Source organism: Alternaria viburni (genome assembly GCF_023758015.1).
Source record: "Alternaria viburni strain BMP 2772 chromosome Unknown scaffold_31, whole genome shotgun sequence".
Taxonomy (NCBI): Eukaryota; Fungi; Ascomycota; class Dothideomycetes; order Pleosporales; family Pleosporaceae; genus Alternaria; species Alternaria viburni.
In genome coordinates, this window is record NW_026055800.1 from 253,627 (window position 1) to 279,449 (window position 25,823).

Genomic DNA, 25,823 nt, shown 5'->3' on the forward strand with positions numbered 1-25,823 from the left:
GCTGACTCGTTCCGGTTCATCCGCCTCTTGATGCAACATGCTTTGCATCGTGTTCGAGACGCAGTCACTTCAACATCTGCTTTAGTCTTTGCAAACACTGTGTAACCGCGTACTTGCATTGGATCGACCCAGAGTAGAACCCTATCGGATATGCAGTTGTGACGCAATCTGGATCGGCAGTTTAGAAAACGACCTGTATCTTCCGCGATCCAACCTCATCTATGGAGGGTGATATTTGGCCGGTATGAGGTTTTCTGATCCGATACAACGGGTAAATGCGGTGTTTGGATGCCTTGGGCCTGAGGCGTAGGTGTCAGATGACATGTGGTCCTCCTGCTCGACTGGATTTTGCCAATGCGATGACGAATCTCTCTCAGACTGCACCCATAACCGTGGGTAGCCGTGTGGTGCCCAAAGAACACTAGACGTATAAGGCCTGCCTGCCCTTGCAATGGTAGTATGCGCTGGACATGTGTGCAACACCGAGTTGAGCTCTCATATGCATAGACAGTCGTTCGACATGGCATCGGATTTGACCGCATCGTACGTCGGCGAATGCGCATTACGCGTGCAGTGGTCCCAGATCGAGTCATCTAGTGTTAATCTTTTGAGCGAAAGGGTGATGCACATCGATTCTTACAGCCGAGACAGGCCACATCTGGCGCACAGCCAGCTTCATATGGAGTCAGTGGCTTGGTCACATGTCGTTCGCTCTGGGCGACCCGGGGCACGGGTAGGTTATGATAGGGATCGAGACCCTGGCGTGCTCATCCGTTGATTCGTTACTGAAGGCCGTGGTGACTTTGATCAATAAACACCACTTTGGACCTCGCCAGAATCTGTCGTTGTGTTACGTGTAGCTGCGCGGTGTGGGAAGCAAGCACGCAACATGCATGCTGCAACCTGCTGCACCCGCTCGACATTCTGTTGTATCAAAGCTTAGTGGCCACGGAGATCGCCGTCCATAGAGCTCTGCTCAAACCGCAATGCTGCCAGATGACTGAAGGGTCGAACGGTCATCGAAGTATAATTATTGTGGATATACTACTCCGGAAATTGGGTCGCGCCGCGAATGATCGTGCCAAAACCGACGTTCGGCATGATTCCGCGTGTTCCATATGGTTGGAAGCTATGAGGCGCTGTGCTGTAGCATTGTCGTCACATGTCGGCGAGGCTGGATCGCACGAATACACAGGGTGTACAATCCGTCCATCTGGGATCGTACGGGGCGAGCCCTGTTGTGGAAGCATCAGGCGTCGGCTACGACTCGGCGAGGCTGACCTCTCCAAGGTTGGCATGGACCCGCATCGCCTCAATCGAAGTGTGGCGGCTGGCGGCAGCGCGCGAAAGTAAAATTGGAAGCTTGCTGGGGTAGCTGTCGAAGGGCTGTTCTGTCTTTGTTTGCGCTGAAAAAACGAACATCTGAAACCTCTTCCCACTAGCGTCCTTTAGCCTCGCGATCACCGACGCGTCTACGGTGCACCGACCTCGGGACGCGTGCACATCATTGCACGCGTAGCCAGCTTGCCACACACTCACACTCCAACCGGAATTACACAATTGGCGACGTCACCTTGGCCACCGCAGGACATCATCATTCCCGAGGTCGTCTCAGCAAGCGCGAGGCTGGATCATGTGGTCTAGCTTCCTTTCCCGAGCGCGTCCTACCCCTGAGAGAACAACACCTGCAGTGCAGTGCACGGTCGACACGCCGGAAGATGTAGCTGCATCGGTGGAAGACAGACATGTCGATATGTCGGAGTTGCAGCCGACTATTGTTCTTGACGATAGCGGCGACGCCACCCTATTGGTCGGCACCGATTCAGCTGGTCTTCAGCCGGTCCAGGTATCTTCGACAGCCATGACCTTGGCGAGCCCGGTATGGAAAGCAATGTTCGAGCGACACCGGAAAGAAAACGGCGCCATTGAGGTGCCGCTCCGGGACGACGAAGTAGATGCGTTGTACATTGCACTTCGAATCGCTCATCTGCGCTTCCATGAAATACCACGGAAAGACGGCCTTACAATCGATGCCCTACTCGAGCTCGCTGTCGTGTGCGCCAGGTACGACATTGTCAAGCTTGTTCGGCCGTTCCTGGATCTCTACGGATGGGCGCAATGCCACTATCCCGATACGGACTCCGGAGAACGATGCGATCCCGGCTGGTTCTATGTTGCCTGGACTTTTGGCTACAAGGACAGCTTTCAGCGCCTTACCCGATTTACAGTGAAGAAGATCGGGCTAGATGACGACGGGAATGCTATCATGGACGACGGCCAAAAGCTTCCAAAGTACATGCCTCCGGGGCTTCTGGGTATGAGAATCTCACTCTCAATCGAAACAATTGTGCAGTTATGCTGACCAACCTTCAAGAGCGCATGTTGCAGATCAGGGAAGCTACACTTTCGGCTATGTTGGATGTCCTCTACGACATTCTAGACGATATCATACACGTGTATGTCTGTCAAGTCGATGAATCATGGGAGCCCAAGTGTCGAGCCATGGTTCTAGGCTCCTTCATCTCTTTCCTCTTGGAAAACGATCTCTACCCAGCACGACGGAGAGCTTCTGAAACTCCCTTCAGCATCCAAAAGCTGTACGATCTCGCGCACTCTGCCCAGATTTTGACTTTCGAATCCCATGACTATACAGGTATGGCAGCACATATCCGGCGGTCTAGTTGGGATCCTGCAAACGTTACGGCGGAGACCTTCAAAAACAATGGCGGCCTGGCTCTACACAAGAAGTGTTTTGGGGCCTTTCATCTCCGATCAAAGCTGAAGACTATTTACTCAGACATAGGCTCAGTCGTGCTCCAATCTCACATTGAGCACATGGATAAGCAGGCTCTGAAGTAACTTTCTTAGCTCCGACGGCCCGATGAACGAGTAAACGCGGGAAGCCATACTTCGGGTGATGAAACACGACGGTTCTCACGCGGAAAATGCCGGAAAATGCACTACGGTGTTGAGGATTGGAGTTCCTGTTTACGGCTCGTAGTCGAATTGAACAATGACAGGTTGTTGCGGTATTCCGTCGCTACAGCACGATGACGAGGCTCGGCTCGCACTACCGCGCGCAACAACAACACCCCGCTCACGACGAGACTTGGTACTTGGCGACCACCCCTTCCACCTTCCTGATGTAGTCAACCAAAGTTCAACGCTCCCACTTTGAATGTACTCCAAGCCATCGCCAAGCCTGTATCGCACAACGATGCCTGATTGTAAAGCCGATGACACGGCTCGCGAGGATGAACACAAGCTTGGAAGCCATTGGCATCGATGGTACCGTCGGGCGCATACATAAACCTTGATGGGCTTCGGATTCCTGGAGCCTTAAGATTGACAGCCTCGCAATGCTTCCTACCCTTCGTTCCGCAGCCGTCGCGTTGCTGGTTTCCGCCGCGCCCGGCTTGGCTCAGTTCCCAGCGGAGCCCGCGGGTCTCAAAGTTTTAGAATCGCGCTTTGGAGATGGTGTGAAAATCACCTTCAAAGAGGTTCGTGCGATTTAGCAATCAGCAACGCTTCTTATCTAATATGTACATGTTAGAACTCGCTTTGCGAAACCACTCCCGGTGTTAAGTCCTACTCCGGCCACGTCTATCTGCCTCCGGGAACCGCGGACTTGGGCCAAGGCCAGGATTACCCGATCAACACCGTGAGTGCAGGTCTAAAGCATACATAGCTCTCACTTACCAATGCAAACTAGTTCTTTTGGTTCTTTGAAGCTCGTGAGGATCCGACGAATGCGCCACTCACCATCTGGCTTAATGGCGGACCGGGTTCTTCATCCATGTATGGTATTCTCGAAGAGAACGGACCGTGTTATGCGAACCCGGACTCCAACTCTACACGACCAGCGGAATGGAGTTGGAACAGAGCCTCGAACATGCTCTATCTCGACCAGCCGGTACAAGTTGGCTTGTAAGCACTACATATGCTCCCCTGTTGAAGGACTTGTTTGTTGACTCTTGCTTGCAGCTCGTATGATACCCTGCAGAACATCACTCGCGACCTTGTTACCGGTGAGGTCACGCTTCTCAACGAGACCTCAACCGTGCCTGAGCAGAACACCACTTTGCTCACCGGAACTTTCCCCAGTCGCGAGCCAAACAACACCGCTTTTGGCAGTGTGAACGGAGCCGTAGCAGCATGGGAGTTTGCGCAAGCTTGGTTCCAAGAATTTCCCCACTACCTTCCAAATGACACTCGCATCAGTCTTGCAGCTCAATCGTATGGCGGACGCTACGGCCCCGCTATGATGTCCTTCTGGGAAGAGCAGAACCAGCGTATTGAGAATGGTACTCTTGGCGAAGAGGGTTATATTATGCACCTTGATACCCTGCTTCTCATCTCAGGATGCGTTGATCGTTACGTGCAGTACCCTTACTACCCTCAGCAAGCATTCCGTCAAAACGGATATGGCATCGAGGCCGTCAACGAGACAACCTACAACGCCATGGTTGAAGCAGTACCAGAATGTCTCGAGCGCATCCAGAACTGCCGCGATGCGGCTAGACAAGACGACCCCGAGAATCTGGGTATCGATGCCGGTGTGAACGAGATTTGCGAAGACGCAGAATCGTTCTGTCGCGCGGAAATAGTCAGCCCGTACAACCAGTATGCAGGCCGAGACTACTACGACATCTCGACCCCGTCACCACCTCCATTCCCACCCCCATTCCATGAAGGCTACTTGAACCGCGAATGGGTACAAGCTGAACTCGGCGTACCACTAAACTGGACAGGCAATTCACCTGAAGCCTCCTCCGCATACCGCGACATTGGTGACTACCCACGTGACAACTGGCTCGACGACCTTGGTTTCCTGCTCGACAACGGCATCAAAGTCTCGCTCGTCTACGGAGATCTAGACTTTGCCTGCCCCTGGGCTGGCGGTGATGCCGTCGCCAAGGCAATCAACTGGACTGGTTCAGCTGGGTATGCCTCCGCACAATACGCCGAGATCCAGACCAACGACTCCTACGTCGGTGGCCTCGTTCGTCAATACGGCAACTTGAGCTACATCCGCACGTACCAAGCCGGTCACGCGATTCCAGCGTACCAGCCAGAAACCGCCTTCAAGATCTTCACGCGCGCGCTGTTCAATCTCGACATTGCTACTGGTACCGAATCAACATCTGGAACGGATGAGAGCAGCACGTACATGAGCACTGGCCGCCCAGACCCTGATGTGCAATTCGACGCCTTCACCAGCGACAGGCTGACATACTGCTACACCTGGGATCTTAGTTCTTGCACTGAGGAGTACGTCGATGCGGTTCTGGATGGCTCGGCGGAGATTTGCCAGTACCTTGTTGTCGATGCGAATACTACTGCATTGTTCCCGGAGGTTATTGCAAAGTGCCGCGCGGAAAGTGGCGGTAATGGTACTATGCCTGGTGGGCATAGTAACAACACGCTGCCCGAGTTCGAAGGGGCTGCTGCGAGCGTAACAGGAAGTGCGTGGGCCGTCTGGTCGGCCCTCGCTATCATGGGTGTGGTGAGCTTTGTGCTCTAGGTGGACGAGGAGGATTGTAAATATGGGTGGGTGCTGAAGCGTCTAACCTTGCCTTGCCGATACAACGAAGTAATGCAACTCCTTCCAGCTGGTACATATAACACGACTTGGTGTTTATCACTTACTACTCAGGTGTGCCCAAGCATGTACCTTAGTTATCAAGGTTAACACCAAACTTCTTAGCCTGTTCCCTCTGCACCTTATCCCCCAAATGCGCCTCCACACCCTCCGCATCCCCCTTACCTCCCTTCCCACTTCCACCTCCACTCTTCTCATCCTGCCCCCCCTTCTTCCCATCCTTACTCCTATCCCCACTCTCCAAACTCGTGGCGCCATGCAGTTCCTCCACATCAGCATGTCCCCCATTCTTCCTCACAACCTCATCCCCAGCCCCCTTACTCTTCCCCACAGCATCAGCCACACGCTGCGCCCTCGCATCCATCTCCTGTCCCTTGCTCGACGACGTCGAGATATCCACTTCGTCTCTATCTAGCTTTGTGAACTTCTGGTCCAGCTGCGAGCGCTCGGGCGAGGTGGCGCTGTGGTGCGGTTCTGTGCGCTTCTTTGAGGAGGATGTGTCTTTCTTGGGTGGGAGCGGGTCTTGGGCGGAGAAGTCTTCTTCGTCGTCGAGAGGGTCCTTTTTGGGCTCGTTGACGCCGAATTCTTCTGCGTTGTCGGCGATGGGGGCTGCGGCGCCGCCGGCGCCCATTCCGGGGAGGGCTGGGGTGGGGTGTTAGTTATGTGAGATTGGACGGGTTTGGGCAAGTTTGGGGTTTTTTTTTCTTACCGTCTCCTGCTTCGACTTCGGGCATGGGGGCTACGTGCTTCGTGTGTTGGAGGGTTTTCTGTTGGTCACGTGTTAGGCACTTTCCAGTCTTCTGTCCATTGGAAGACGCACATCACCAGAAGCTCCGTGAAGAAGCTCTTGACCGTCAATTGGGCCATTGTCGCTAGATCCGTCTCCGTTGCGAGGCATAATGTTCAATTTGTAGATTCGAGAGAAAGGCTAAGTGGTATGGTGGTTCAGAATACTGCACAGCTGTGTAGCAAAAATGATTCAATACCCCAGCTTCAACACGACACCTTCATATACCAGCTACTAGGTACTTGAAAGTTGGCAACCCCAAGTTCTAGGTCTCTGGTTCAAAGACGTCATAGCTTTTGTTTATTGTTCGTTGCGTTGCACTAGGCGGTCCACTAGGCGGTGACCGGAGAGCGTCCGGCATCGAAGTAGTGGACTTGGTTCCTTTTTTGTCCAGCAAGCCTCTCAGGCACCGCACCTGATCGAGTGTAGTCCGCATTCCCCCACATTTGGTGTCATCGTACCTGAGGCCAGTTCTGGCTTTGGCGCTCGAGCCCGGGGCGACTTTCCACGAGTAACAATGGCGGTGTGGGTCGAGAGCGGCTGGATGATCGACTGCGGTAGGTGCGAGGACGTGGAATGTGTGAATTGAATATATTATCGTGTCAGCTAAAGGTATAATACAAATTATTGGTGTCGCGTAAACATCGTCGTCCTTTCCTTCATTACAGCAAACGGAAACCCCTAATAAACGACCTTATGATCCCAAAGAGGCGCCTGCCTCACGCTGTTATCGTCCCACTCGACCTTGCCCTTCTCATTCATTATTGCGCCCTCATCCGTGACCTCGACACCATAGCTTCCAAGGCTCTCTGTCAGCTCCGCAACCTCGTTTTTGCTGACGCCAGCTTGGTCTCTCGCGAGCCAGATGACTTCTTCGCGTTGCGCCAAAGCGGGGTGTAGGTAGGCTTCGAGGACGTCTTGCTGGGTATAGGCTGGTACAGGATGGCGGAAACGTGTGATCAGAGAAGAGGAAATCTCGCTGACGGAGAGTGTATGTGGGGAGAACATCTTCTTGAGTAGGGATCGCTGTGGCGGGGCGTTCGACGGAGGAGCCATGCCAGCGCCTTGCTCACCGGCGTACTGGCGGCTTTCCTCTCTGTAGCCAGAGACAAGAGCTTGCTCAGATCGCCTGCTGTCCTCGCGCGAGCGTTTGACGTTGTTGTATCCAGGGTGCATGCCATTGCCTTCCGAATGTCTTTCAGCGTCGTTGTGCTGTTGGGGATGGTTCGAGTCATCGAGCAAGTTCATCTGCTTGATCTTGCGCTTCATCATGACGTGGAAGATGATGGTGGCTACGATCAGGACTATCTGGAGCACCGTAGGACCAGCAGATGTGACACTGTTGCCGATACCGATACCGAAAAGACCCAGGAGACAGAGCTCTCCAAGGTAGACACCCACCATGAGCTGCTCGAGCGCGCGAGCATAGAAGCCACCCTTGGTGTCAACATGGGTGTCGTGGACGTAGATCATGTTGTAACGGTAGGCCAAATAGATGAAACCGATACCGAGGGTCGCAAAGCCCAAAACGAGTGGTGCGATACAGGCGTACGAGATCGCGATAACGCCCAAATTAGTCCACTTCGGGTACTCTGCTCCCCAAGATGGCTCAGTGAATGACACGTAGCGCATATACTTCTTTCTCGGTGTCTTTGCGAACTTGCTCAGGATGAACACGCCCACCAGTCCCATCAGGTTGAAAAGGTACCTTGCAGCGTTGGCAAGTCCATACAGAATGAAGTACGAGATGTAGAAGTTGGAAGCTTTGGGAAGATTCTTCGACAGTAGTGAGACAGCCGATGCCGGATTGCTGACGATTTGACTGGCCACGGCGGTGGCACTGGAAGTGAAGGTCGTGATGAGAAAGACCTGGATTACTTGGAATGCAAAGTACCAGGTTTGGGTCTGCTGCTCGACTTCGGACAGAGTTACTGCTCCTGCAAGTTTGGCAACGACTAAATTTGTCAGTATGCATTGGGAGTAGCGAACTTAGGGACAACTTACAGCGGCAGATAATAGGCACCAATGCCATCAGTACAGCGAGAAGAATGGTAGGCAAAAGTCCAGTGACTACACCAAGGATAGGTCCAGGAATGGAGTCAATCCATGCCAAGAACGGCACGTTCTCTGTGAGATAGTTGACGTTGCTGATGATACCAACAATCGCGACAGGAATGGCCCAGAACATAATCAGAAGCGCAATGAAGATATTCGCAAGGATATGACGGAGTTTTCTGTTCTTGGAGCCCATACCGAGGTTCTTCCAGATGATCTCATCAGGTAAGACACCCATCTGGCGGGATTCAAAGCTTGCTGGTCGGCGATGTTGGTGTTCGTTGAAAGCGGCTTCGGCGGCGGCCATGGTATCGAATTCGATGAAGACAGCACTAGCAAGCTTCTCCCGGCCAGCGAGATGGGACTGTTGAGCCGATTGTATCTTGGGTAGGAGCTCCTTGATCTGGTTGCGGTAGTAGCCAATGGAGTCGACCTTGTGCCCAATAAGGGGCTTCAGTTTATGCGTCGGTCGCAATGCTTTGTCGTAGGTTGCGTTCTTCTCGCTACCCTTCTTCTGCTGTTGCTTGGTGACAGCTGCCATGAACTTGATCTCGCTGGCCTCCAGCTTGGGTACATTCTCTTCAAGTTCTTCAACGTCATCTTCTAGGTCCTTGACGTCAGGTACCAACCAGATCTGCGCCACTTGTGGGAACGCGGTGTGTAAACTCTCGAGCGATAGATCCTTCTCCGGCACGTCGGTGAAGAGGACCGTTCGTTGCGAGATGCGACTGGCGTTCCAGGTGGACAACAGGTAGGCCTTTCGGACCTTGACAAGGTACAACATCTCCCTTCCGATTAGGAACAAGACCCAGCCGAAGAAGACCCAGGCCATGAGCGCATGGGCAAAGTAGCGAACGTCGTTTTCGACATTGGAAAAGCTGATGATATCCAGGCCGGATTCACCACCTCCACCAGTCGCATTGACAGGGAAAAGCACTGGCCAAGTGATGATGGCACCGACAAAAGCCATGAGTGTGAGCACCTTGAGAAAGCGCATGTAGAGGTAGGCATCGAGGGAGTGGTGGTTGAGGACGTATTCATCACTGATATGCATGAACTTCTTGATCCAGCCGAATTTGCTCGAACCCGCCGATGGAGTCTTCTCACTGTGTTCTTCGTCAGTCTCGATTGAAGATGTGGAGGCAGATATGTGATGAAACGTACTCTTCGAAAAGCGCATCGTGGAAAGTTCGTGGTGCGTATAAACGCCTCTGTTTTGCTCGCAATAGCAAGAAAGCACCCACGAGGATTCCAGAGACCACTATACACGGTACCAGCGTCGAATACAAAGCAGACACTGACGATGAGCTGCTGCGGTGACTACCAGACCGCGAAGACGCGCTGGGTGAAGACATGGTGCGCGAGGTCAAGGGTGTGAATGAGGCCACGGAACGAGGGTGTCGCTATCAGTGTAATTTAAGCAGGTCGAGCTGCCTTTGATGTATCGGCCTGGTTACACCCTTTCCACAAGGGCGCTTGCATCATAGCACCCAAACTCTGGCGTTTCCCCATAAACATTCAATGTCATAGTACATGGACGGCACACGCGTTCCGACTAGTCGCATGCTCTACCAAACAAGATGGACCAGGGGCAAGTCGCGCGAGGCCGGAGGCTGGAACGCAGGTTGGTTAGAGGCTGGAGGATGGTCTAGCCTACCGGTTACGTCGATCCAAGACGATAGCGCGCATGCTGTAAAGCTTGGGAGGCGTGAACGTCGAAGGCGCACGCGGGGACGAGCGTCTGTGTCGTCATTTGCCCAACGCGAAACTCGCACAATCTCTGCAAAACAAGGTCATGCATTCAACAAGAGCTGCTGGGCATTGCTCCGTTACACCTAGCCTGCCGTTTTTGCCGTTCAGCGGCAATTTCCGTGCAGCGCTGGCCAACGACATCGTGGTTGACATCGTGTGAGGCTCTTTTCGAATGGAGGTGTGTCGGCGGGCCTTACAGCCAAAATCTGCCGGAATGGTCATGGCGCAGTCACTTAGCCACAGCTAAGCTTCAACGGGACGAAGATCAGGTTTTCTCCAGGCGCCACAATGGGGTGTGTGGGTCACTAGCTACGCATGAAGCTTGACTGGACATGGGTTTGCGTTGGCATTCAACTTGCGAGCAGTGGGTTCTCATGTTGCGATTCCCTCCTCTGGTCAGAAATACATCATTACTAGAATTGATAGACTGTAATACAGGGCTCCGGTAATCCGTAGAAAACTTAGCTCATGAGCAGTCTCGTAATGGCACTAACATTAAGTGTCCTTAGATCACTGTAATGTTGCCCGGTACCCAAGAATACCACTGGAATGCCTGTCGCGTGCACCATCGACACCAGTGTACCCACCATATCGCCGACGGTATCGCATTTTGAGATGATAAATCCATCGAGGTTTCTCCCCACGCCAAAAGAAGCGTTGAAGTTGCGTGCCTGTGCAACAGAGTCTGTGCCGACAAGCGCTTCACCCACCATGAGAATCTTGTCTGGGTTGGCTAGCTTGCCGAATTTCTCAAGGGAAGACATGAGACGTTGGTCGTTGTGTCGGCGACCAGCGGTGTCGATGAGCACTACGTTGAAGCTGTTCTTCGAGGCAAAGGTAACGGCATCCGCTGCAATGTTGGCAGCATCTTTGCCATAGCCCTTTTCGAACAAATCGACCTGACCTCCTTCTCTTTGCGATAGCTCCTTCAGTCTATCTACGTGGACGCGTAGTTGCTCCACAGCACCAGAACGAAATGTATCCGCTGCTGCGATGAGCACGCGGTGGTGGTTTTGCAACAGGAAAAAGGCGATCTTGGATAGGTTTGTCGACTTTCCGACGCCGTTTACACCGACAATGGAGATGACGTAGGGGCGGGATGTGGTGGCGTTGGTGTGTTGAATTTCGCGGAGGAGGTCCAGGGAGGACGTGGGAGTAAGCATCTTGGTGAGAGCCTTTTCCATGGAGGATTTGAGTGTTGTCTCGATCGCTGTTGGAATAGTTAGTAGCTGGGTGTGGTGAGGGATAGGCGTGTCAACTGACTGGTAAAGCTGGGAGTCTTCATGCCCACGAGATCGCGCTCGACGCTCTCACATAGTCGCACCGCAGCTTCGAGAGCCACATTCTTGCGAAGGAGGTGCTGTTCCATTCCCTTAAGTGGTTTTGCCAAATCCTCCTTGGTGAGTGTCTTGCCGCCAACCACGTTCCTGAACAGGCCGCCAATTGCACCCAAACTGGACCCTACTAGCCCACCAGAGGCAGCGGGTGCTTCCTTGTCCTTCTTCGCGTTTTGTGCTGCAATTATCTCGTCCATCTCTTCATCAAGATCTTTCAGCACGAACTCGCCCTTCTTTGTCTTGTGGCCCCATGTCTCTGGTCGGATCTCCTCAAGCGCCTCGTTCCCAGAGGCGTCGCCCTGGATGTCTGATTGCGAGTAGTCGAGCACAGAATCGTCCTGTTCTTCGGCCCCGAACTCGCCCCACACTCTGCCCTTCTTGGCTGAGCCCCTGCCCTTCTTCTTGGCTGATGCTTCGTCACCCGATGACACTGGTGCTGAGCTGAATGCCGAGGCCTTCTTCTTGTCCCGCCGTGACATCTTCCCTCCAAACGGTCTTGCCTTTCCAGTCAAAAGCTGACTTTGCGCAGGTGTAGTAGGTCTCGACGTATCTGGCGTGGGTACTGGTGTTGAATCGGCGCTCGTATCGTACAAGGACTGCTGTGGTTTCTGTAATGCCGTTGGCTTAGGCAAGCTTTCGTCGGCGCTGTCGTTGTCGGTACTCGATTCGGGAGTGGTGAGCTTGATACTTGGTGCGCCAGAGTCGCTGGCACCTTCCAGGTCATGCATCTGTCGGTCGAAGTAGGCGCCGAATTTGTCGCAGTTGACCACACTGCTGTGCTCCGTCTTCAGCTGCTCGCCATAGAGGCCGACGAAGAGTGCGCGCACATTATCGAGGAGCTTGTCGACCCACGTCAGGTGTACTAGACTCTGGTATACGGCCTATGGCACGGTCAGCTCTTGCGCATATCTACGTCGCATTGCGCCGTGGCCCTATCTCGATCGATTGGCGAAACGAGGACTGTGTTCATACCACAAAGATGAGGCCAAGATCCTTCGCTGCGGTCCACTTCAGAGTATATCCCTCCTTCTTGTACGTAGGTTTGGCGCCGGCATCTTCGGCGTGAGGTTGCACGCGCTCCTCGATGAAGACATCCCGGATTAAACTGTTGATGACGTTGGCGCCGACGGGGACATATGTGCGCGACCACAGGACTACGCCGGAAGTAGTCAATATCTCGAAGGTATCCAACATGGCGGGGGTGAAAGGCGGCGGGAAGGTTGCGGAAGGGAGACGTGGTGGTGCGGCGGGCACATGTGGGATATGACGACGGGCCGTGCACGCTCTTGCCAGATGGTCGGAATTCGGAGGTGCCAACGACACCGCAGCTCAAGGCAGAAATTCAACCAACATTGACGGCGACGTGTCCAATTGCGCATCACAAAACTCGGGCTCCTTCGTCTTTTTCCATTCTCTTAGACACCGCACTCGCTACACCGACCATCGCCCCGACGCGCAGCCATGCAGCGCCCCAACTACGGCAACCCACCACCGGCGCATTCACCACCTTGTACGTATTAAGACGCGTCCCATGATGCCTCCTGTAGATGCCGTGTACTGACTCCATCAAGTACACCACCCCGTTCCACAACACGTTTCCACAGTCCCCCAGCTACGGTCACCACCTCCCCCGCAACCCCCTTCACAACCCCAGAGCGGCTATGGCTACGGATCACAGGCTGGTGGCATGCCGCCTCAACAAGGCGGATATGGCGTGCACCCGTCGTTCGGAGGCTTCATCAACGACCCCACTGCTCAGTTAGGGTTCCAGATGGGAAAGAGCGCCGTGGACGCTGGGCAGCACTATATGGAACAGAACGTATGTCTGGAATGCACAGCGCTGGCTCTCCGTTCATGAACAGCTTGCTAACAAAATCTCAGCTAGGACGCCTTGTCTCAGTGTCCGCATTAAAGCACTACTTCAACGTCACAAACTCCTACGTCCTCAACAAACTACGCATCATCCTCTTCCCATGGTGGCACCGTCCATGGTCGCGCCAACGGCAACACACGGCCGATCCCTCAGCCTCCGCCGCACTACTATACCAGCCTCCGCGAGAAGATGTCAACTCACCAGACATGTACATACCCACCATGGCCCTGGTGACCTACATCCTGCTGTCAACACTATTCGCAGGTCTACGCGGCGCCTTCAACCCCGAACTCCTGGGCAAAACCGCTACCGTCGCAATCGCTGTCACCTTACTCGAGATCCTCATCATCCGAACCGGCACTTTCCTCCTCGCCATCAGCAGCTCCTCGCAACTCCTCGACCTCGTCGCATACAGCGGCTACAAGTTCGTCCACGTCATCGTATCTCTGCTCATCACCAACTTGGCCAACTGGATCGGTTTCAGTAGCTCCTGGGTCGGCTGGGTCATATTCCTTTACTGCTTCAGCGCGAACTCGTTCTTCTTGCTGAGGAGCCTGAAATACGTGCTGTTGCCTGACAACAAACCACAAAACGCCTTTGGCGCTCCTGCTCCCGTGGGATATCCTCAGGATATCAAGACTGGTCAGAAGTCGAGGAGGACGCAGTTTTTGTTTGTGTATAGCTATGTGGTGCAATTTGGGTTCATGATCTGGTTGAGCAAGGTATGAGTGGGGTACAGAAAGTGGCGTAGTACATCTACGCTGAGGGCGCAGAGGGCAAGGTATGTCCCACTCAGCTCATCGGTTCGACCTGAGAATACGCGTAGCTACGCTGTTACTTATTACCATTTAACGATTTGGGCAAGCGAGGAGTCCGCGCGAGGGTAATGGTCGCGTTTGAGGAGTACCATGTATCATGTATCTATTAGCATCCAGCATCCGCATACGCATACTCAATGCAGAGAGTCTCATGCGTACTGATTGAAATCTACATGTATCTAAATCATGTCGCACAAAACCAACGAAAAGAACGCCTATGCCCGCTGTAATATCCACCAGCCATGGGCGAGTGAATCCTCCAGTAAGCCATACCATACATGCGCCCATACACCACTTTTGAAGAACCCATTCCCCACATCTCTGCGAGAATCCCCGACCATCTAACCCACAACCGGCACAATACGCCCCATAGCACGCATATGCCCCATACTCTCCTCATTCTCCCTCTGATAATCCAACACCACTTCACCAAACTGCTCAATCTGATCCTGTGCCCTCGGCGCTCCGATCAACACGATACCCCTCGGCACCACCACGTCAGCGACCTGGAAGCAACCGAAAGTAACCACCTTCTTGATAGCGGGACACGATCGGAAAACACCAGCGACGATCTCAGTGTCGACGACGGGACAGAAGGAGAGGTTGATTTCGCGGATATGAGGATATTCCTTCTTGCCGTCGAAGATTTCTGTAAAGGTAGCGTGCGAGATGTGGCGGCAGGAGGATATGTCTAGGAATTCGAGACGCGAGCCGGAATGGGCCATTAGGGCGCGGAAACCGTTGGATCCTAGACCGATGGGCTCGTCTTCGGGTCCGTCGGGGTTTGTGTTATCTAGATCGCGGGTTGAATTGACGTCAATGTAGTGGAGCGGTGGGTTGGTCCAGTCGGCGAACAGCTTTACGTAGCCAGCGTCGGTGCACTCATTGTTCTCTGTGAAGCGGAACTTGCTGAGATAATGACACTTGTTGTGAATGGCTTCGAGAACGTCATCGGTGGGCTCTGTTGTGTTGTCCAGGAAGTGCTCCAGGCACAGGGTGCGGAGGTTATCGCCAACTGAATCGACTAGATGGACGAGCTTCTCGCGGGTGATGGGGTCGTAGAAGCGGAGTGTGAGGTGTTTCAGGTGCTTCAAGTGAGCAATGGCGTCGATGCTGTCCGGGCCGATCTTCTTGCATCGCTCAATCTTGAGGCGTTCAAGGTTGGGGCAGAAGGTGGAGAGTGCCTCTACTACTTGGTCGTCGAACGCGGCGTCTAACCACTCAACTTTCAGCGACTTGAGATCTTGGCCCCGAGCAATGAAGAGTTCAATCCATTTGTCATTGGAGACGAGGTTGGCTCCTAGCAGCTGAATCTCTTCGAGTGCCTTCGCCTTCTCGTTCATGTAGTCGATGTTGCTATCCTTGAACTGACAGCAGTTGCGCAGCGACAGACGCTTGACATTTGGACAAACGGCAAAGAGCTGGTCGTAATCCTCCGTCTCGAGATATGCTGCCTCATGAATTGCGATTGACTGCATGTCTGACTGGAGGAACAGCTTCATCGTGTTGGAGTTCATCGCTCGCTTCTTTGAGAAGATCTCGCTGATTCGGTTCATGATACCCTCTGGCATCTCGCCCAGTTCGTCAATGTCCTCCGAATGTTTTGCGAGCTTCTCGATGCATAATTGTTGTAGTGTCTTGGGTCCGCGCTGTGTCATACCATCGAGGCGGTTGCTCTCGATCTTTCTTCGACCCTTTCGCACCACAGGCTTAGCAAGCTTCTTCTCTGCCTTTGCATCTTTGACCATCTCTTTTCCACATGGTGTACACAGGAGACCACCGTCTGGACCAGCTTTGCTGTATGGTGTGACGGTAAATCGCTTGTCGCAAATTTCGCAGTTTTCCAGTTGACCAGGGAGTGGCTTCGCCTTCTTGTACATGTCCATGGCGTCTTCAAAATCGGACTCATCGTCTGAGCCCTTCTTCTTGCTCTTCTTCTTTGATGCCTTCTTCGCCGCCTTGCCCTTCTTAATCTTCGCTATGGCCTCGTCTTGATTGCGTTTACGTTTGCGGGTGCGCTCGGCTGCCATGGCGGAGGATTCGGCTTGTAGGTCCTCCTCGACATCTTCGTCATCTTCACCGGCATTTGAAGGTCCCTCGCCATTATCTCCTGCTTCTGCCGCGTCTCGCTCGGCTTGTTGACGGCGCTGTTCGTAAGAATCGCGAATCTCTGCTGCAGAGATGTTGTTCGCCTGAAAATGAGATATTAGCGAGTGTCTCTCTCAAGCCTCGCCCACTGAGGTTTGCGCGGCCGCTATCGAGCAAGAACCCAGCCGCTTTCGATCTTCATGTCGCAAGTCTTGAATGTCGGGCATGCTTGTCCCCAGAACAGATGTCACTCACGGCCAGAAAATCTGTCAAGGCAGAGTGCGGCCCCCGAATGCCTGCGCCTCTAGGTCGTCGTCCGCTCCTGTCGCCACTCATTAGTCTTGCGTGCTCATAAAGTCGAATAGCGAAACTTGACGTACATGATGCCTGTATCTATTTCGTACTATAAGAGCGATTGAAACGAAAATTATTTGAAAGAAAGTGTTGCGGTACAGTCGTGGTGGTGCGACTGCGCTGGGTGTGAGTGGGGTGGGACATGCGCAGGAAGGCGCGTTGGGGTACGGCGCGCAATCACGTGGTGGCAATTAGTCGCTTTTTCCGGATTAGTCTACCCCTGACGGCATTCCTTTCACTGTCACCATAGCCGCGCGATAGGGCTATCCATAACGCTATCGATTCAAGAATTCAACTCTTGTAGTCCTATGTACGTCCCTCCGGTTGGGACAGCACGGGGTAGATCATTCGCTGTCATGACCACAGCTAAATCAAATAATCCATATACACATCAAACGCCAGTCCAATCCAAACTCCCGCATCCCCTCGCAGAACAGGACCTTGTCCGTTGTGCAAACTTTTCAATCTCTGTGATCTCCATATACCGGGGTCAAGTGACTAGATGACTGTGTCGTCGTCACTGTCATCATCGTCCTCGTCTTCTTCGTCTTCCTCCTCATCCGAGTCCCAAGCATCGACAGTAGACCCTGTCTGTCGGACAGTATCACCCATAGGCACCTATGAAATAGTCAGTATTGCTTTTGCCAACACTCAAGATCTGAAGGATTCATCGTTGAACATACCATAGGAGGACCTCGAGGAGCAGCACGAATCTTAGCCCATCCATTGGGGCGGATCTCCGAAGTGTCAGATCGCTCAGCCACGCTGGAGGTGAAGGTGTGGGACGAGCCAGTGACGGAGGAAGTCGAGCGACGATAGGCGTTGGGGTTGAAGCCTGAGCTCGCACTAGGAGCCGCATTGGACTGGGTGTGCCAGGACTTGGTGCGGACCTCGCTCCAGCTGTCGGTGTTGGCGTTCCCATGGCCAGCCGGGTAGGAGTATTCGGTGTCGATGAGGCTCTCGTCTGCTGAGCCGTTGATGGACATAGCCTTCTGGAAGCCAGCCGACAGCGCAATACCTCCGTCTTCAATATCCTTGCGCTCGGTTCGTCGGTTGATGCCGTTAACAGTCTTCCACTCGTCATCTCCCTATACAGGTCAGTATGACGGCCACAGACAGCCCTTATCGAAAACTCACATAAGTAGAAGATGTTTCACTAGTAGCTGCGGACCAGTACTCGGGAAATTGGCCCTGGGAGTGGTCGGGCGGAACGAAGGACCTAGTCGGATCCTCATAGCGGTCTCCGTCAACGGCCTCATCAGCAAGCTGAAGCTCAACACACTTGAAGCATTTGGCAGTGTCGGGTTTGGCGCGCTGAGACTTCGCGAACTCCTCCAAGCCCTTCGTCTTGCCACACATGGTGCACTCGATCTCGACCTTCTGCTGTCCAGTGCAACTGTGGCAGTTGATGGACTTGGTGATCTTGCTTGAAGTCTTGATTTGGTGTCGCGCATCGGTCAGCTGCTTGGTGGAGTACTTGACTTGAGGGAGGTTCTTGTGGCACCGGCCGCATTTGATCTTCATGGGAAGCGGGATACCCTGGAGCCTGGAAGAATAGTTAGTAGCGCGTCAAATTGAACAACGACTGGGTTGTTTCAAAAGTAATATTGCTGTCATTGGCATTTCCGGTCAATGTTATCTGTACGTACCTGTCGATCTCGTCCTGATTGTAAGCGTGCACATTGCGGCGGCCTCCCATTGTTGGCGACTGGTGTTAGAGAGTAGTGTGTGAAGTATGAGAACGAGAGAGAGTGGAATGGGGTTGATGAGAGACCCTGAGACCCTGTATGGCGGTGGGAATAAGAGAGGGATGCCTAAGCGAAGCCTAAGGATACACATTGTTTGTTTGGGCCGAACTCAAGGTGAAGGCAGGAGCCAGTGAGAGAAGCCGCAGCTGCCCAACACATACGTAGCGTGCGATAATGCGATCTCGGCTCTGAGTAGCAACCATTATCTAAAGTTCTGTACTAATACGTGAGCATACACACCCAGCACATAGCCTCGAAACTGTCTCGACCTCTAATCTCCAGACTCCTCTCTCTTTCTCCAAGCTCTCTCTAAATACTGCAATGGGTCGTAAGGGACAATCTGGGAAGCCATCAGAGGCCAGAAAGGCTAAAGATCGTGCCCGCGCTGCTGCGCACCAGCTTCGACAAGCTCGAGCAGCAGCTGACGCTCAAGCTCAAGCAGCCGCTCAACCCTTACCTCAGCTTCAAATGTCGAGCAATGCCGAGGCGATGGACCTTACATCAAGCACCGATAAACAGACAAAGGGTACATTCGGTTCCAACGCCACCTCTACCTCCAGTGCGAGCCTGAGAAACCCCGAAAGAAAGGATGTCGGCACACAAACATAACTCTCGTGCGTAGGCCACAAGGTGAGTGCCACGCTGAGATGCTACCGCTTGCAAAGCCTAATCAAGATAATCTAGATGGCCCCGGCCTGGGGACTTCAACAGATATCAGTGGAGATGGGGTTGAGTTTCACGTGAAGTCAGCGAAACAGAAGTTTAGCGATGGTGAGAGAGGCATGGAGTTTGGGTTGTGCACCACGAGTGTCGCCAAGATTTCGAAGCGGTGAATGCCGGCAGAAATAATTCTAGGATTGGGGCATTCGCGACCAGGAACCTTTTGCGCATACACTCTCAGCGAATACGTGCAGCCGATTCCTCAGTCACAAACATAGCTTACGAAGCGGATCAAATTTCCCATTGTCGCAAAAAGGCTGCCAGCCACCGCAACTGCATTATGGCCACCGAACGCGGCTCCAAGCCCAGCACAGCGCAACCGCGGCGCAAGTCGCAAAACGCAGCGCCCATAGACGACGAAGACACCCGCGCCATCGCCGAATTCACCGAATCAGCCACAAAGCAATATGGGCGCGGCGACCGCATACGGCCGAAAACAGTCAAGGACAAGAAGCTGCGGAGAAACATCACATCGCTTGAGGTGAAGAACAAGCAGGCGGCGATAGAAGCGAAGAATGTCGAAGTCTTGCTCGAGAACAACCCAGGACTGCTGGAAACTGAGAATGAGCTGGAAAGGACATATAAGGTACGACAAGACGAGATCAAGCGGGAAGTTGGTCTGGAGACAGCAAAGAAAGGCTTCGAGTTGAAGTTGGACGGTCTGGGTCCTTACGACGTATGCGAGTACAGTCGCAACGGCCGTGACCTGTTGATCGCAGGCAGGAAAGGACATGTCGCGACCTTTGACTGGCGAGACGGAAAGGTCGGCTGCGAACTCCAACTCAACGAGACGGTGCGAGACGCGCGATGGCTGCACACGAGCAACCAGAAGAACTTCGCGGTCGCGCAGAAGAACTGTGTCTACATCTACTCAGGCGACGGCGTGGAGATGCACAAGCTCAAGAACCACTCTGAAGCCACACACCTCGAATACCTCCCCTACCACTTCCTCCTCGCCTCGGTGTCGACCGCGGGTATAATACGATACACCGATGTCTCGACCGGACAGTCACTACCACAACTATACACCAAGCTCGGTCCCGCGACAGCTTTCGCACAAAATCCACACAACGCCATCCTGCATGTCGGCCACCAAAAAGGTCTCGTAACCCTCTGGTCGCCCAACAGCGCCACGCCCCTCGTCAAACTCCTCCCACACCGCGGCCCCGTCCGAAGCATCGCAGTCGACAGATCAGGAACATACATGGTCAGCACATCGCAAGACCGCCGCATGTCCGTCTGGGACGTCCGCATGTTCAAGGAAATGTACCAAACCCACCTCCGCGTCCCCGGCACCACCCTCTCCATTTCCGACCGCAACCTCACAGCCGTCGGCTACGGCACACAGACCTCCATCTACAAAGACGACATCTTCCGCCGCAACCCCGAGGACGCCGCAGCCCCCATCATGCCGTACATGGGCTGGGGCGGCGAAGGCCTAAACGTCAGCCGCGTGCGCTTCTGCCCCTTCGAAGACGTCCTCGGCATATCGCACGACAAAGGCTTCTCCTCCATCATCGTGCCCGGCGCCGGAGAAGCCAACCCCGACACCCTCGAGCCCGGCACCAACCCCTACGAAACCTCCAAGCAGCGCCGCGAAACAGAAGTGCATGCCCTGCTTGAGAAGATCCAGCCCGAGATGATTGCGCTCGACCCCAATTTCGTCGGTAACCTCGATCTCGCGTCTAATGAAGAGCGGCAACGTGAATACCGCGCTGCGAGGGGCGAGAAGGAGCCGGATAAGGTGGATATGTTGAAGAAGAGGGGGAAGGGCAGGAATTCGGCGCTGAGGAGGTATTTGAGGAAGAGTGGGACGAAGAATGTGGTTGATGAGGAGAAGGAGCGCGCGAGGGAGGCGTTGAAGAATATGCAGAAGCGGCAGATTGAGAGGAAGGAGAGGCTGAAGAAGGATTATGGACCGGCGCTTGAGAGGTTTGCGAGGAAGTGAGTCTGGGAAGAATTGGCTTAATGCTGTTTCAGACTTGTATCGGCGTTGGCGGTGAGAAGCATCCTTCTGTATGAGCATTTTAGGGCGTTCACTTCACGGATGTGGTTCATAGACACTTGATTGAGGTAACTTATGGAAGACGAACAACAAAACTCCATACCCATTTTAGCCTATCTAAAACCCCATGATATCATAAAAGTCATTGACGCGTCGTAAACCTCTAAGCAGCTTGTTCCATCTCAGTTGCCTGCTCCAGTTCACCCCTCCACGCTCTCGCCCCCCTAGGATAAACCCTCTTGTACAAACTAACAGCAACAGCGTCCATAGGACTGATCTTGCCATCGAAAGTAGCCTTGAAGTATCCGTGCGTACCCAGACTCTCCTTGATGAAACCGCTCCTTCCGCGCTTCGTCCACAGCGGTAAGCTCTTGAACCACTTGACGTCGCCGTCGTTGAAGAACATGTAGCGCACTGTGACGACGCGCTTGTTGATCTTGTACGGGTGGCCTGTCAGGATGATGCGCTTGGCGATGATGCGGTTGGTGGAGGGTGGGAGGGATGTTCCGGTCGCGATTAGGCGAAGGGAGGAAGGATGGTCGGGAGAGGGGGTTGTGCGAGTGAAGTAGAGGAGAGGGACGTTGCCCCAGGTTAAAGGTCCGATGAAAGATGCAATGGCCGATTGGCCGGGGTGGAGGAAGCGAGAGAACTTGTGCACGTTGTTTGGTGTGTTGCCGGCGTGGGAGAAGAGCTGGATACTATTAGTATTGAGGGATAGAATAGAGGACTAAGGTGACTTACAGGGTTGATTACTATCCTCCTTGGTCCGCACTGTACGATCATCTCAGTCTTCGACTTGATCGGGCCATCATGCTCAGAGCTGAGCAGTATGCTGTAGTTGGCGGCTGTGCGCTTGTGCTCGTGTCTGAGGAGCGAGAACATGGCCATTGGCCGTGACTGCATCTCCTGGAACTGTAACGGGACACCGCGAATGTGAACGCTGACCCGAGTTCCGGGCTTGACACCGCCAGCCCAGGCTTCGCGCATGAACTTGGTGGCTGTACGTTTGTAGTCGGAAATATCGAGCAACCGCTGCCACTCCTCTGGCTCGTATGGTCGATCCTCTTCCGTCTCCCATGTGCTGTTCCTTAGACTCTTCAGTCCTCGGTAGCGAATGAGACGCTCTCGCGCATTCACATTGGGGTGTAGTTCGATCTCGTCAGGGAACTCGAGATCTTCGTCCTCTTCTGTCTTTCTGGACTTCCGGTACTCCTCGATTTGTGCAGCCTCGTCCTCTGGTGATGGGTCTAGGAACATCTCCGATTGGGGATATTCTGAAGGAGCGCCCTCGGTCATAGCTTTCCCATCGACGTCCATGCCCTCTACACCATCTGCAGGGTGCGCAGGCTGGCTCTGGGCGTCTTCGTCAACTTCCATGTCGTCGAAATCTTCCAGATCCGAGCCCGAGTCGGACATGTCATCGAGATACCATGCGGACTGGTATTCACTTGTGCCCTTTGGTAACCGCCTCTTTTTGGCGGGCGCGACCTCCTCCTCCTCGTCTGAGAAATAGTGGTGGTCGTCTAGCAAGACGCCCTTGCGCTCAGAAGGCGCAATAGACGTGGCGTAGTTGGTCACATCGTCCATGATTGTTTCCTCTGGTGCGAGATCTGCTAGGTCATCCTGGTCTTCTGTGGGACGCTCTAGGATCCCATCGCCTTCTGTGTCAACAGCCATCTCTTCCTCTTTGTGCTTCTTCCTCGTCTCTAGTGGAGCGGCTACGATCTTGTCGACTTGGAAGTCACCCCAATCTCCCACTTGTACTAGCCTGTCGGCCTTTAACCCAAGCCCGCGCACGACACCGGTAATGACAACATCACCCGTGCCGTCCGCGTTGACGGCCGACTTGCCTCCAGGCCACGCGATATCCTCGATGAACATGTAGCTCCTCTGGTCCCTCCACCTGACACCCTTTGTGGTAGTTGTGCATAGCGACCGGACGAGGTTTGCGGCTTCTTGGCGGTTGTCGAGAGAGTAGACGCGCTCGGTCGCGGGTAGCCAGTGGGTGATGTAGGATTTGAGCGACGAAACGACTGAAGGCCTGGCCTTGGCGGGCTCGACTTTGTCCAATCCTTGCACCACGGTAAAGGTGTTTGAGATACCCTGGCTTTCGACCGACTTCATGATCAGCTCGCCCTCTGCGTCGACCTCTTCGTGCGCCGAGAGGATGAAGACGACAAAATCGGCGACACGGCAGGCGTCGAGAGCCGCCAGCAGATCTCTCTTTACGATCAGATATTGCACCTTTTGCTTGAAACGGTCGACGTTTGTGCGTGTCCATCCCGCCTCGGGAACCTCCTCTTCAATGTCCAGGCTGGCGTTCAGGCTGCGGACAGCTTCGGCGGTAGAGACATCCGAACATAGCGGGATGAGGGCGGTGATCCTCGGCGCGCCATCTTTCCCAGCGAATACGTTGGACGACTTTGCGTGCTCGTGGTCCTTGTTGATGCGCATCTGCTTGGCGCGGTTGCGGCGGTCGAACTTGCTCATGACTTGCTGGTGAGGAGTCTTGCGGCTGCCGAATTCGAACGAGAGGGAGTTGACCTTGCCTAGAAGAAACAGTCAGCAGAGTTAGGCGCGGTGGCGGGGAAGGAGCGACTGGCCCTTGCTCTGCTCCTTCAGCGCGCCTTTGGTGGCATGGCGGGACTTGAAGCCCTTCTTGTCCTTCTTGGTCGTGCTCCGGTGGTGGTGCGCTGTCGCAGCCATGGGCGCCATGTTGTTGCCGCTGCCACCTGATTTGAATCGGAAAGGAATCGACGCCACCTTGACTATGCGGTGTCAGAAACTCGGCGCTGCACTGTCTGGTGGGTGGTGGAGAGTGGGACGGCGATAATTTTGTTAATCGATAAGCCAGCCCGAGTAATTTTGGCTCCTCGGCTGTGGCGTCATGCTGCACACCCCTGCCACCCTGCATTCACCCCTCGCCTTCTGCTTTCACATGCTCAACTCCATACCTCCACCAATTTCACTTCAGCAATTCATTCATCATTTCGATGCAATATCTCGCGATGGATCCGACTTACGTCGCCTGTGTCTTCGAGCTGATCACATCTTCAGCCTTCTCTCCTAATCGATGCTTTGGTAGGGACAGGTGTCGCATCGGTCTACTGTGAATGTCACTTACGGTAGAGGCAAGCTGGATAGTACCATCATCATCGACCCTGAATATGTGATTCAGCCTCTCTCAACAAATCATCCGCTGAGATGCCAGAAGTCGCGCAATACATGGCTGTGGGTGGCCAGTCAGACGGCCAACGACTCCGCTTTGGACCCCTACAGGTCACAACTTGACGATGGTTACGTTGTTCGATGTAAGGAAGTTCAAAAGGGTCTCAGCGGCGCCCTCGTGATTGTGATTGACCTTTCTCCATTCCTCTTTGTCAAACCTGCGGACAGTCGCAATCGGTATCAGTGTCGTCTCTCGCCATCCTCGGCAGTATTCATTTCGTCAGAGAAGGCTTTCGTAATGCCGGAACTGTCTCAGGAGGCCACAGGGCACCTGAGTGCAGGACCAACAAAGCAAACCTACAGCGCAAGCCATCGCCCTCCTATCACACCGCGGAATTCGATCGAAACCTCCCACCACCCCCTGGAGTCTTATCCCTTTGGGCCAGAACAAATCTCAGGCCACGATACAAACTTGGAACTTCCTCAAGACAAGCCTGCCGCAGTCGATCTCCTTGTCCGTCTTCTCGTCGACATCCTGGTGTACAGCTACGACGTCGACTTTCACGAGCTCCATTATGCGCTCGCTGCATGTTCGCCCAAACTGTCCACCACGAACCTCTCCGCGCGAAATACCAGCCTTTTGACTTTTCAAGGAACGCGCGTAGTTCTCGAATACGCTGATGTCATTCACAAAGCATGTGAGACTGTGGTTGATAATACTCAGAGTCTGCTAAAGGATAGCGACCGCGAGTTCATCAGCACTTTCATCATGGAGCCAGCACGAACTATTGGAGTCGACATCGCTTACGTCTTCGAGCAGCTGTACGCTTTCCGGTTGCACAGGTGCGAAGGTGGAAACCATCACAAGACATTACTCTACACTAAGCCATCCTTTTGGACGCGGGGACGCGGTCTTCTACCGGGGAAACTGGGTATGGACAAGAGTCAGAAGTTACTTGCACGTCGACTCGTCTCTGACGATATGGTTGTTGCACAGCTTGGGACAAGGTCGTGCGAAGCGCTTCGGCTAGTGCTCGGCAGGGCAATTAAAGATTACAACAACAAGCATTGCAAATACGGCATGGCCAAAATCAACCGAGAGGTCTATGCAGAGCCAAAGTTTATCGCTTTGAAGAAAGAGCTCAAGTGGAGAGATTTCGTCTTTACAAAATACCTCCACGATGAACAGCAGGCTGCGATGGCAAGTGGTCAGTCGGATTCCAGAGCCAGCAATCAGGCGGAAACTAGGACGACTAGCCGATTCCTTGATGTACCGCGACGAAACAGCGAGCACCTACGCAGACCAAGCTCTCTTCACGATCTACCCAGCATACGCGAACGGCCTGAGAGACCCCCGAGGCCACTGTCTACCTCCAACATACGCCTAGGTTCACTTCGATCAAGACCGGCGCGGCCGGGACTGTGGACCAACTATTAGTGATCTGTGCCGACACCGAGGCATGTCTACTTCTCGAACACATTCCAGGGAAAGCGACGAGGGAAGGACTCAATCAGT

General features: G+C 53.8%; 10 protein-coding genes across 10 annotated transcripts; 4 read left to right on the plus strand and 6 right to left on the minus strand.

Moving 5' to 3' along the window:
• Positions 1-1,753: 1,753 nt before the first annotated feature.
• On the plus strand, positions 1,754-5,524 carry J4E79_010540 (uncharacterized protein; the record flags this gene model as incomplete). The annotated part of the gene is made up of 6 exons (XM_049359377.1): positions 1,754-2,315; positions 2,375-2,653; positions 3,385-3,500; positions 3,554-3,661; positions 3,713-3,927; positions 3,985-5,524. 6 exons carry the CDS (start codon positions 1,754-1,756, stop codon positions 5,522-5,524), a joined length of 2,820 nt encoding a protein of 939 aa, XP_049206188.1.
• Positions 5,525-5,675: 151 nt separating this feature from the next.
• On the minus strand, positions 5,676-6,336 carry J4E79_010541 (uncharacterized protein; the record flags this gene model as incomplete). Its single annotated transcript, XM_049359378.1, has 2 exons — positions 5,676-6,244; positions 6,312-6,336. The coding sequence occupies 2 exons, from the start codon at positions 6,334-6,336 to the stop codon at positions 5,676-5,678; spliced, it is 594 nt and encodes a 197-aa protein (XP_049206189.1).
• A 734-nt stretch (positions 6,337-7,070) lies between these two features.
• Positions 7,071-9,799, minus strand: J4E79_010542 (uncharacterized protein; the record flags this gene model as incomplete). Its single annotated transcript, XM_049359379.1, has 3 exons — positions 7,071-8,344; positions 8,394-9,550; positions 9,609-9,799. The coding sequence occupies 3 exons, from the start codon at positions 9,797-9,799 to the stop codon at positions 7,071-7,073; spliced, it is 2,622 nt and encodes an 873-aa protein (XP_049206190.1).
• Positions 9,800-10,657: 858 nt separating this feature from the next.
• Positions 10,658-12,727, minus strand: J4E79_010543 (uncharacterized protein; the record flags this gene model as incomplete). Its single annotated transcript, XM_049359380.1, has 3 exons — positions 10,658-11,406; positions 11,460-12,414; positions 12,506-12,727. The coding sequence occupies 3 exons, from the start codon at positions 12,725-12,727 to the stop codon at positions 10,658-10,660; spliced, it is 1,926 nt and encodes a 641-aa protein (XP_049206191.1).
• Positions 12,728-12,994: 267 nt separating this feature from the next.
• Positions 12,995-14,134, plus strand: J4E79_010544 (uncharacterized protein; the record flags this gene model as incomplete). Its single annotated transcript, XM_049359381.1, has 3 exons — positions 12,995-13,043; positions 13,138-13,352; positions 13,415-14,134. The coding sequence occupies 3 exons, from the start codon at positions 12,995-12,997 to the stop codon at positions 14,132-14,134; spliced, it is 984 nt and encodes a 327-aa protein (XP_049206192.1).
• A 431-nt stretch (positions 14,135-14,565) lies between these two features.
• On the minus strand, positions 14,566-16,648 carry J4E79_010545 (uncharacterized protein; the record flags this gene model as incomplete). The annotated part of the gene is made up of 2 exons (XM_049359382.1): positions 14,566-16,416; positions 16,568-16,648. The coding sequence occupies 2 exons, from the start codon at positions 16,646-16,648 to the stop codon at positions 14,566-14,568; spliced, it is 1,932 nt and encodes a 643-aa protein (XP_049206193.1).
• Positions 16,649-17,164: 516 nt separating this feature from the next.
• J4E79_010546 (uncharacterized protein) lies at positions 17,165-18,365 on the minus strand (the record flags this gene model as incomplete). Its single annotated transcript, XM_049359383.1, has 4 exons — positions 17,165-17,284; positions 17,350-17,754; positions 17,804-18,212; positions 18,316-18,365. The coding sequence occupies 4 exons, from the start codon at positions 18,363-18,365 to the stop codon at positions 17,165-17,167; spliced, it is 984 nt and encodes a 327-aa protein (XP_049206194.1).
• Positions 18,366-19,414: 1,049 nt separating this feature from the next.
• J4E79_010547 (uncharacterized protein) lies at positions 19,415-21,082 on the plus strand (the record flags this gene model as incomplete). Its single annotated transcript, XM_049359384.1, has 1 exon — positions 19,415-21,082. The coding sequence occupies one exon, from the start codon at positions 19,415-19,417 to the stop codon at positions 21,080-21,082; it is 1,668 nt and encodes a 555-aa protein (XP_049206195.1).
• Positions 21,083-21,302: 220 nt separating this feature from the next.
• J4E79_010548 (uncharacterized protein) lies at positions 21,303-23,854 on the minus strand (the record flags this gene model as incomplete). The annotated part of the gene is made up of 3 exons (XM_049359385.1): positions 21,303-21,830; positions 21,881-23,654; positions 23,739-23,854. 3 exons carry the CDS (start codon positions 23,852-23,854, stop codon positions 21,303-21,305), a joined length of 2,418 nt encoding a protein of 805 aa, XP_049206196.1.
• Positions 23,855-24,605: 751 nt separating this feature from the next.
• Positions 24,606-25,695, plus strand: J4E79_010549 (uncharacterized protein; the record flags this gene model as incomplete). The annotated part of the gene is given in 2 exon segments (XM_049359386.1): positions 24,606-25,515; positions 25,532-25,695. 2 exon segments carry the CDS (start codon positions 24,606-24,608, stop codon positions 25,693-25,695), a joined length of 1,074 nt encoding a protein of 357 aa, XP_049206197.1.
• Between the last annotated feature and the right edge of the window lie 128 nt (positions 25,696-25,823).